The 11238-nt window shown below is 44.9% G+C and overlaps 1 protein-coding gene across 1 annotated transcript in view; it reads left to right on the top strand.

Annotated features, from left to right (window-relative positions):
• LOC107284436 (aquaporin-3-like) overlaps positions 1 to 11238 on the top strand; it is a 28080-nt gene that overhangs the window by 9797 nt on the left and 7045 nt on the right. The window contains exons 2-3 of the mRNA XM_015812496.1: positions 7316 to 7442; positions 10691 to 10828. Of these exons, the coding sequence (XP_015667982.1) occupies positions 7316 to 7442; positions 10691 to 10828 (265 nt within the window). The remainder of the gene's footprint in view (positions 1 to 7315; positions 7443 to 10690; positions 10829 to 11238) is intronic.

Raw genomic sequence — 11238 nt, 5'->3', positions numbered from 1 at the left:
GCTTGTCTGTTTGAATTCTGAAGTCCCAGAGCAGTTTAATTTTATCATTTTCTATGACTTTCTCTATTTTATGATCCCACCAGTTTTTGCTTACAGGCAAATGATATTTCTTGCAGATCTTCCAATGCACCATTGTTGCTACTTTGTCATGCCGCTGCTTGTAGTCAGTCTGTGCAATCTTCTTGCAGCAGCTTACCAGATGGTCCACTGTTTCTTCAGCTTCTTTGCATAGGCGGCTAGGGAATTCTGGGAGTTAAAGTCCAAGCATCTTAAAACTGCTAAAGTGGTTGAGAAAATTAGGATTTACGTTCCTGTAAGTTTGCACATATTATTATTATTATTTTTGCAAAATAAGATTTCAAATCCTCATTAGGCTTATTTGTGACAAGCTGCAGGTTTCTTTCGTGAGCTTATATGCATGGTGTTGTGTTGGAAAACATAACACTGCGAAACCCTAGTGAACGCCAGCTTTCTTGCCCAACCCTGGCACCATGATCCTTGTCTCTAGAAAGTTTTCCCCAGTGCCAAGTTTAATTAACGAAGCTGCACACAAGAAGATCCCTATCGCATCCCCGGCAGAACAAAAGACACTCTTGAAAGCTTGAAAATAAGCAGAATTTTTTCGGGGAGCGCCCGATGCTAGACTTAATAAGGAACCCTCCCCACTGCACCTCTTGGAACCGAGCAGATGAAATCTGTTAACAGCTTTAATGAATTTTGGGACTGCTGGAATACAAGAAGATTAATTTTGGGAGGAGCCCACTGGGCTTCTTCGGCATTTACGATCTACCCCCAAGGCAGGGAACACAAGCTGAATTGTGCAGGTGTTTTGCCTTGTGTTCCCCACTGCACCAACCCCCCCCCCAGGCAAGGTGGGGCAGCTGTTGGAAAGGGAGATGGAAAGAAGGTGATTTAAGGGGTGGTGTTTCAAGCAAAGCAACGCTCACAGGGTTCGTGTGGATACATGCTCCCCTCTTTCCTTGTCTCATTATTCTTTTTTTTTCTTCTTTCTTTCCCCAAAGGGTGGCGTCAACAGGATGAGTTCAATCTGGATCAGGACGAGGGTGGGACCCAGGTTGGCTTTGTCGCTCGGCTTAGCAAACTCTGATCTTGATTTTCCTTCGTTCTGGTGCCTACAGAACGAGAGCGGCAAGCCTTGATGGGTGGAGAACATGCTGGAGAATCTGGATTGGGTTGGGCTAAAGCAGGTGTCCAACCGTGGCAACTTTAAGACCTGTGGACTTCAAGTTCCAAATTTCCCAAGCCAGTAATGGGAATACTGGGAGCTAAAGCCCACAAAGTTGCCAAGGTTGAGCTAAAGCTTTGGAGGTATCTGCTGGGAGCTTGACTTTGAGCCTCCCTTTTCTAGGACTGTTTTACATATATTGTAAACATAGGAAGAACGGGTGCGGGACTTGGGTTTGGCTAGTGTAAAGAAAAAGAAGAAATAGGGGAGACATGAGAGCAGTGCTCCAGTATCTGAGGGGCTGCCACAAGGCAGAGGGGGGTCAGGTTGTTCACCAGAACACCAGAGGGCAGGACGAGAAACAATGGTTGGAAACTGATCAAGGAGAGAAACAACCTGGAATTAAGGAGAAACTTCCTGACAGTGAGGACAATCAACCAGTGGAACAGCTTGCCACCAGAAATTGTGGGTGCTTCATCACTGGAGGTTTTTAAGAAGAGACTAGACAGTCACCTGTCTGAGATGATGTAGGTTCTCCTGCTTGAGCAGGGGGCTGGACTAGAAGACCTCCAAGGTCCCTTCCAGCTCTCTTCTCTTCTCTTCTCTTCTCTTCTCTTCTCTTCTCTTCTCTTCTCTTCTCTTCTCTTCTCTTCTCTTCTCTTCTCTTCTCTTCCATTCCATTCCATTCCATCCCATTCCCATTCCCATTCCCTATTCTATTCTATTCTATTCTATTCTATTCTATTCTATTCTATTCTATTCTATTCTATTCTATTCTATTCTATTCTATTCTACTATGCTGAGGGTTAGCCCCTTGAGGTGGAAAGTTAGAAGGTTAAACTAGATGTCTTCTTGAGGTGAAGGATTGATGGATAGCTTTGGGAACCTGCAACTAGAACTCCATAGCTAGCTCACTTTAAGAAACCAAGGAAGGTTGAGCTGATGAGAACTTCTGTACTAGACCTCCAGGGCTGTGGACTACTTAATGAAGTTAAGAAGCAAAACAGTTGGGAATAAGGGGTGTTTGTAGGACACGGTGAAACCAGCATGCTGGCTGGAGAATTCTGGGAGTTGAAGTCTGCCCATCGTAAAGTTGCTGAAGCTGAGAGTCACTAGATCGTTGTGTCCATTGCAGTGACTTTGTCGGTCTTCAAACAGGGCAGCTCTATGTGAAAAGTCACACGTGTGTTGTCTGCACTAATAATGTCCCACAGCACAACACTATCTTGGAGATATTGAACCAGTGTGGTACACTCACAAAATTGAGGTCTCTGGAGTAGGTGGGTTGAGAGGAAGTCACATAAATAAAAATGATTGTCTCAGGCGGTGGATAATGGGTACTGTGAAAATTTGTATCCTGAGGCACAAGGAAAATGGAATCAAAAAGCCACGATCCATTGAGGAGTGCAGAAATGACATTCTTTCCTAGCCTTTTCCAGGGAGCTGCAAAATGTGTAAATGGATTTAGTATAACTTTTAACTGTCTGAAATGGTATAGGGCAGGGATAGGCCACCACCTTGGCACTTTTATGACTCGTGATCTTCAACTCCCAGAATTCCTGAGCCAGCATGGCTCAGCTTGGAAACCTCTCCCTTTCCCCTCAGCATGGCTGGCTCAGGAATTCTGGGAGTTGAAGTCCATGAGTCATAAAAGAGCTAAGGTTGCCTACCCCTGGTATAGGGTCTCCTGCTTGAGCAGGGGGTTGGACTAGAAGACCTCCAAGGTCCCTTCCAACTCTGTTATTCTGTTATTCTGAATTCCGTTATTCTATATAACAGATGGCTAGACATGGAAACCTCTCCTTTTCCCCTCAGCATGGCTGGCTCAGGAATTCTGGGAGTTGACGTCCATGAGTCNCAAGGTGCCTATTACTATTGGTACTACCTTTGCTTGCTTTTGCCACAGTCTTTCTATTTCTATTTGTAGGTCTCTGTATTTTGTTATCTTCTCCAGTTCTTTCTCGTCTATTCTGCTGTCTCCAGGCACTGCCACGTCCACTATCCAGACTTTTTTGTCTTTCTTATCGACAATTGTTAAGTCTGGGGTGTTATGTTGCTATTATTATTATTAATTCCCCAGCCTAGCTTGCTAGCTGGCTAGGGAATTCTGGGAGTTAAAGTCCAAGCATCTTAAAACTGCTAAAGTGGTTGAGAAAATTAGGATTTACGTTCCTGTAAGTTTGCACATATTATTATTATTATTATTATTATTATTATTATTATTATTATTATTATTATTATTATTATTATTATTATTATTGCAAAATAAGATTTCAAGTCCTCATTAGGCTTATTTGTGACAAGCTGCAGGTTTCTTTCATGAGCTTATATGCATGGTGTTGTGTTGGAAAACATAACACTGCGAAGCCCTAGTGAACGCCAGCTTTCTTGCCCAACCCTGGCACTATGATCCTTGTCTCTAGAAAGTTTTCCCCAGTGCCAAGTTTAATTAACAAAGCTGCACACAAGAAGATCCCTATCGCATCGCCGGCAGAACAAAAGACACTCTTGAAAGCTTGAAAATAAGCAGAATTTTTTCGGGGAGCGCCTGATGCTAAACTTAATAAGGAATCCTCCCCACTGCACCTCTTGGAACCGAGCAGATGAAATCTGTTAACAGCTTTAATGAATTTTGGGACTGCTGGAATACAAGAAGATTAATTTTGGGAGGAACCCATTGGGCTTCTTCGGCATTTATGATCTACCCCCAAGGCAGGGAACACAAGCTGAATTGTGCAGGTGTTTTGCCTTGTGTTCCCCACTGCACCAACCCCCCCCTCCAGGCAAGGTGGGGCAGCTGTTGGAAAGGGAGATGGAAAGAAGGTGATTTAAGGGGTGGTGTTTCAAGCAAATCAACGCTCACAGGGTTCGTGTGGATACATGCTCCCCTCTTTCCTTGTCTCATTATTCTTTTTTTTTCTTTTTTCTTTCCCCGAAGGGTGGCGTCAACAGGATGAGTTCAATCTGGATCAGGACGAGGGTGGGACCCAGGTTGGCTTTGTCACTCGGCTTAGCAAACTCTGATCTTGATTTTCCTTCGTTCTGGTGCCTATAGAACGAGAGCGGCAAGCCTTGATGGGTGGAGAACATGCTGGAGAATCTGGATTGGGTTGGGCTAAAGCAGGTGTCCAACCGTGGCAACTTTAAGACCTGTGGACTTCAAGTTCCAAATTTCCCAAGCCAGTAATGGGAATACTGGGAGCTAAAGCCCACAAAGTTGCCAAGGTTGAGCTAAAGCTTTGGAGGTATCTGCTGGGAGCTTGACTCTGAGCCTCCCTTTTCTAGGACTGTTTTACATATATTGTAAACATACGAAGAACGGGTGCGGGACTTGGGTTTGGCTAGTCTAAAGAAAAAGAAGAAATAGGGGAGACATGAGAGCAGTGCTCCAGTATCTGAGGGGCTGCCACAAGGCAGAGGGGGGCAGGTTGTTCACCAGGGCACCAGAGGGAGGGACGAGAAACAATGGTTGGGAACTGATCAAGGAGAGAAACAACCTGGAATTAAGGAGAAACTTCCTGACAGTGAGGACAATCAACCAGTGGAACAGCTTGCCACCAGAAATTGTGGGTGCTTCATCACTGGAGGTTTTTAAGAAGAGACTAGACAGTCACCTGTCTGAGATGATGTAGGTTCTCCTGCTTGAGCAGGAGGCTGGACTAGAAGACCTCCAAGGTCCCTTCCAGCTCTCTTCTCTTCTCTTCTCTTCTCTTCTCTTCTCTTCTCTTCTCTTCTCTTCTCTTCTCTTCTCTTCTCTTCTCTTCTCTTCTCTTCTCTTCTCTTCCATTCCATTCCATCCCATTCCATTCCCATTCCCATTCCCATTCCCTATTCCATTCCCTATTCCATTCCCTATTCTATTCTATTCTATTCTATTCTATTCTATTCTATTCTATTCTATTATGCTGAGGGTTAGCCCCTTGAGGTGGAAAGTTAGAAGGTTAAACTAGATGTCTTCTTGAGGTGAAGGATTGATGGATAGCTTTGGGAACCTGCAACTAAAACTCCATAGCTAGCTCACTTTAAGAAACCAAGGAAGGTTGAGCTGATGAGAACTTCTGTACTAGACCTCCAGGGCTGTGGACTACTTAATGAAGTTAAGAAGCAAAACAGTTGGGAATAAGGGGTGTTTGCAGGACATGGTGAAACCAGCATGCTGGCTGGAGAATTCTGGGAGTTGAAGTCTGCCCATCATAAAGTTGCTGAAGCTGAGAGTCACTAGATCGTTGTGTCCATTGCAGTGACTTTGTCGGTCTTCAAACAGGGCAGCTCTATGTGAAAAGTCACACGTGTGTTGTCTGCACTAATAATGTCCCACAGCACAACACTATCTTGGAGATATTGAACCAGTGTGGTACACTCACAAAATTGAGGTCTCTGGAGTAGGTGGGTTGAGAGGAAGTCACATAAATAAAAATGATTGTCTCAGGCGGTGGATAATGGGTACTGTGAAAGTTTGTATCCTGAGGCACAAGGAAAATGGAATCAAAAAGCCACGATCCATTGAGGAGTGCAGAAATGACATTCTTTCCTAGCCTTTTCCAGGGAGCTGCAAAATGTGTAAATGGATTTAGTATAACTTTTAACTGTCTGAAATGGTATAGGGCAGGGATAGGCCACCACCTTGGCACTTTTATGACTCGTGATCTTCAACTCCCAGAATTCCTGAGCCAGCATGGCTCAGCTTGGAAACCTCTCCCTTTCCCCTCAGCATGGCTGGCTCAGGAATTCTGGGAGTTGAAGTCCATGAGTCATAAAAGAGCCAAGGTTGCCTACCCCTGGTATAGGGTCTCCTGCTTGAGCAGGGGGTTGGACTAGAAGACCTCCAAGGTCCCTTCCAACTCTGTTATTCTGTTATTCTGAATTCCGTTATTCTATATAACAGATGGCTAGACATGGAAACCTCTCCTTTTCCCCTCAGCATGGCTGGCTCAGGAATTCTGGGAGTTGACGTCCATGAGTCATAAAAGAGCCAAGGTTGCCTACCCCTGGTATAGGGTCTCCAGCTTGAGCAGGGGGTTGGACTAGAAGACCTCCAAGGTCCCTTCCAACTCTGTTGTTCAGTTTCTGTTCCATTTCAGCCTCAGCCCTCTTCCAGAGCTCACATTTGGGCCCACAACTGATTTATTGCTCAGTTTGGCATGCCATTCTTCTTTCACCTTTCTCAGATTACAGCCATTGTATTTGACAGCCCAGAACATGACAGGAGCTTTGAATAACTCAACTCTTTTGGCAGTTTTTGGTCAAGCCCAAAGGCCTTGTTGTAATCAAGTTGTACCCAAGCCAAAACCTATGGAAGGGTGTCCAGGGGAAATCTTATCCTGTCCACGCCCCAGTTCAAGAAACTCCTTATTTGAAAGATAATCGGGTTGTCTGGCATAAAATGGCAAAGAACGCAATTCAAAGTCCATTTTTTGTTTAAAGCTCAAGGACAAGCAGTTATTCAGATTTTTCTTTTTATCCTCTGCTATGGAGTGAAAATTAATCACCTTGTCAGTGGAAGGAGGAAGGAACTAATCTGAGAGCAAACAAGACCTGATTGCACAAGAACCTGAAATAAAATGGGGAAAAAAATATTTTCTGGTTTCTTGGTTACACGGAAACTCTCCGTAATGCTACACAGGGAGTCCTTGACGTATGACCGCGACCGAGCCCAACATTTCTGTTGCTAAATGAGACCTTGGTTAAGTGAATTTTGCCCCATTGAATCTTCCCACCGTTGTTAAGTGAATCACTGCAGTCATTAATTTAGTAACACGGTTGTTAAGTGAATCCGGCTTCCCTATTGACTTTGCTCGTCAGAAGGTCGCAAAAGGGGATCACGTGACCCCGGGACACTGCGACCGTCATAAATACGAGTCAGTTGCCAAGTGTCAAGAAGGTTTGATCACCTGGGGACGTTGTAATGGTCTTAAGTGTGAAAAAACGGTCACAAGTCTCCTTTTTTCAGTGCTGTTGTAACTTGGGACGGTCACTAAACGAACGGTTGTAAGTCGAAGACTGCATGTAAATACGGGCCGCTTGCCGAGCGCCCGAAATGCGTTCCCAAGACCATGGGACTCCAATGAATTATCTCCTTTTCTGATGTTTTTCAAACTCGACTTCACCGAGTTTCTTCCTTCTTTTCAGATGTTCGGCTGTGGTTCAGTGGGTCAGCTGGTGCTCAGCAGTGGGACTCACGCCCGCTTCCTGACGGTCAACCTGGCGTTTGGGTTCGCTGTGACGCTTGGAATTCTGATTGCTGGACAAATCTCAGGTAGGGGGACTTTATTTATCTGAAAGACATGTATGGCCACCCATCTTATGCACCGTAAACCTGGCAGCTCACATCCACAGCAATACACAGTTCCCTTTCCTTTCCTTTTTCCTCCTTCCTTCCTTCTTTCCTTTCCTTTCCTTTCCTTTCCTTAATTCCTTTCCTTTCCTTAATTCCTTTCCCTTCCTTTCCTTTTTCTTCCTTCCTTCCTTCTTTCCTTTCCTTTCCTTCCCTTTCCTTTCCTTTCCCTTCCTTTCCTTCCCTTTTCTTTTTCCTCCTTCCTTCTTTCCTTTCCTTAATTCCTTTCCTTTCCTTCCCTTTTTTCTCCTTCCTCCCTTCTTTCCTTTCCTTTCCTTTCCTTAATTCCTTTCCTTTCCTTTCCTTTTTCTTCCTTCCTTCCTTCTTTCCTTTCCTTTCCTTTCCTTCCCTTTCCTTTCCTTTCCCTTCCTTTCCTTCCCTTTTCTTTTTCCTCCTTCCTTCTTTCCTTTCCTTAATTCCTTTCCTTTCCTTCCCTTTTTTCTCCTTCCTCCCTTCTTTCTTTTCCTTTCCTTTCCTTTCCTTTCCTTTCCTTTCCTTTCCTTTATTTTCCTTTCCCTTCCTTCCCTTCCCTTCCCTTTCCTTTTTCCTCCTTCCTTCTTCCCTTTCCTTCTTTCCTCTTCTTTCACAGGCAACGCAGAAATGCCCCCCCCCTTTTTAAAATGCAACGATTAAAAATAAGCGATATATTAACTGCTAGTCCAGGCCTAGCCTTTCTGATCTCCATTATTAGTCTGATTCGCAAGGGGAGGGTTCACACAAATGGATTCTTTTAGCAGGCAGCAAAACTGCCGTGTCTGCAAACTGGAGGCTTGAGAGAATCCAGACAATGGGCGCATTCACTAACCCGCTCAGGGTGTCGGCCAATGAAGTCCTTTGTTCTTTGCTGGGCTCGGAGGGCTGAATCGGACCATATCTTGGGGTCAGGAAGCAGCAGCAGCGCTCGCTGCAAACCAGCCTGACCCCAAAACGCACATGCCATAGTGATGCAAAGGCTTGTGCTTACATCCTTGTGTCCCAGAGCCTGACCCGGGTTCAGTAATCCTCAAATTACGTCTTTCCTGGAGTCTGCCCCTTACGGTTGTAAGCCACGACAATTGCAAAGCGGGTCACCACGTGATCGAGTTGATTTTACCAGCTTTATTGGCACCAGTCATTAAGCAAGCACGGCCGCCATAAAAGCAGATTGCGGTTGTTCAGCGAACTCCACAGCCATGAAGCAAATCCGTTGTTTGCTAAAGGGGCATTTTTGCCCAAAATTGGAATTCAAAGCTGTTTTTCCTGCAAAAATGTCGTAACGTTGTGTTGGGGTGACTGGGGGATGCTACATACAGGTGTACAGGTAGCCTTGGACTTACGAACCCAAGTTTTCTCTTGCTAAGCACGGCAGCTGTTAAGTGAGTTTTGCTCTATTTTATGACTTCCCTTGCAACGGTTGCTAAACGAATCACTGCACGGTCGTTCAGTGAATTTGGCTTCCTTGTTGACTTTGCTTTTCAGAAGGTCGCAAAAGGGGATCACGTGACCCCGGGATACGGTGACCGTCATAAATAGGAGTCCGTTGCTAAGCATCCAAATTTTGATCACGTGACCTCAGGGCTGCTACAACGGTCATAAGGGTGAAAAACGGTCATACCTCACTTTTTCAATGCCATTGCAACTTGGAACGGTCACTAAACGGTTAAGTTGAAGACTATTTGTAAATATGGGCCACTTGCCCAGTGCCCGAAATGCATTCACAAGACCGTGGGGAAGGGGGGGAGGGAATGGCTGTTATAAGTACCTTTGGGGGGGATTTTGACTGGTTGCTAAGCGACAGTTGTAAGTCGAGGACTACCTACCTAAAACACCCATTGCAACTTTGCTGTGATTGTGTCGTCATGCAAGCTTTCCCAGGTGCCCCCCTCCCCGGAGAATGTCCTCCCTGCAGATAATGAACACATGCAGAGCCGTGGAAAATTCCTTGGAGGTTCCTGGTGTTGAACCTGCTCAAAAAGAAGGGCGGAACGAGGTCTTAATGAGACAGCCGCAGCCCTAATTACAACAAAATTAATCAAGAGACAGGGCAAACATAGGAAGGGGCCACACCTCTGCGACTAATGATTTTGCTTAAACAAATTCTTGTCGGGTTGCCTAAAGGAGCCATAAATACTTGCCAGGTGCCAAGCGCCCAAATTTTGACCAGGTGACCACGGGAACAGTGCAACCGTTGTACGTTGGAAAAAAAGGGTCATGAATTTTTTTAATGCCATTGTAACTTCAAATGCTGACTAAATGAATGGTTGCAAGTTGAGGACTCCATTCGTTCATTCATTCATTTATTCATTCATTCATTCATTCATGAAAAGCTATATGGCCACCCAACTCACTCTTAGTGACTCAATCAGAATAGAGCTTGAAGGGATCTTGCAGGTATAATAATAATAAAAATAATAAAGTTGGAAGGGACCTTGGAGGTCATCTAGTCCATCCCCCTGCTCAGGCAGGAAACCCTATACCATTTCAGACAAATGGCTGTCCAGTCTTTTCTTAAAAACTTCCAGTGTTGGAGCATTCACCGCTTCTGGAGGCAGGTTGTTCCACTGGTTAATTGTTCTAATTGTCCAGGGATGGAGCAGCCACAACTTCTGGAGGCGCAAGGTTCCACTGATTAATTGTCCTCACTGTTAATTGTCCTCAGGGTCACCTGAGTGGTGCAAATGGGTGTGGAGCCTTCTTGGAACTGCTGAAAGGGTTGGAACATCTATTTGCACCACTCAGGTGACCCTGAGGACACAGATAAACCTCCATGTGGCCTCAACGACTCTCTAAAAGAAGGCAAATGACCAGCTGTCTGCAAGGAGTATAAATCCTTCCATTCTCCACCATCCAGTCAGAGCTGAAGAAGCTTCTTGGATGAGAAGCGAAACGTCTTCAAAGAAAAACAAGAAAGTCCAGTTGACTCTTGAAAAAAGCACCTTTGGGTCAACCATGACCTGGATGATAGAAAATCTCCATAGACAACTGGTTGCCAAGCACCCCAATTTGGATCATGTGACCCTGGGGGAAGGCTGCAACGGTTGTAAATGTGAAAAATGGTCATACGTCACTTTTTTTAGTCCGGTTGTAACTTTGAACGGTCACTAAACAAATGATTGGAAGTTGAGGGCTACTCATACTTTACTTCACTTTACTTTTGACATTTGTCTAACCATGGGATATTTTTTATACAGGTGGTCACTTGAATCCTGCAGTCACCTTTGCGATGTGCTTCATGGCCCGGGAACCTTGGATCAAGCTTCCGATTTACGCCCTCGCCCAGACCATCGGTGCTTTTCTCGGAGCGGGCATCGTTTTTGGCTTGTACTTTGGTGAGTCCATTCAAAGACTTCTTTCTTTCTGGGTTCATGGGCTGGCCTTCTCCTTCGGCTTCCGTCTTCATCAAGGTGGCCTCCATTGCCTTTACTCCAGGATCCCCAAGATGCTTTTTCAGGAGGCAACTGGATTTCCTGGTTTGTCCTTGAAGACGTTTTGCTTCTCGTCCAAGAAGCTTCTTCAGCTCTGAAGAAGAAGAAGAAGAAGAAATAGAAGAAGAAGAAGAAGAAGAAGAAGAAGAAGAAGAAGAAGAAGAAGAAGAAGAAGAAGAAGAAGAAGAAGAAGAAGAAGAAGAAGAAGAAGAAGAAGAAGAAGAAGAAGAAGAAGAAGAAGAAGAAGAAGAAGAAGAAGAAGAAGAAGAAGAAGAAGAAGAAGAAGAAGAAGAAGAAGAAGAAGAAGAAGAAGA

This window comes from Protobothrops mucrosquamatus, unplaced genomic scaffold (genome assembly GCF_001527695.2).
Source record: "Protobothrops mucrosquamatus isolate PMUCROS unplaced genomic scaffold, P.Mucros_1.0 scaffold_61, whole genome shotgun sequence".
Lineage (NCBI taxonomy): Eukaryota > Metazoa > Chordata > Lepidosauria > Squamata > Viperidae > Protobothrops > Protobothrops mucrosquamatus.
Note: the sequence above shows the minus strand (reverse complement) of the source record. Positions and strands in the feature narration are given on the sequence as shown.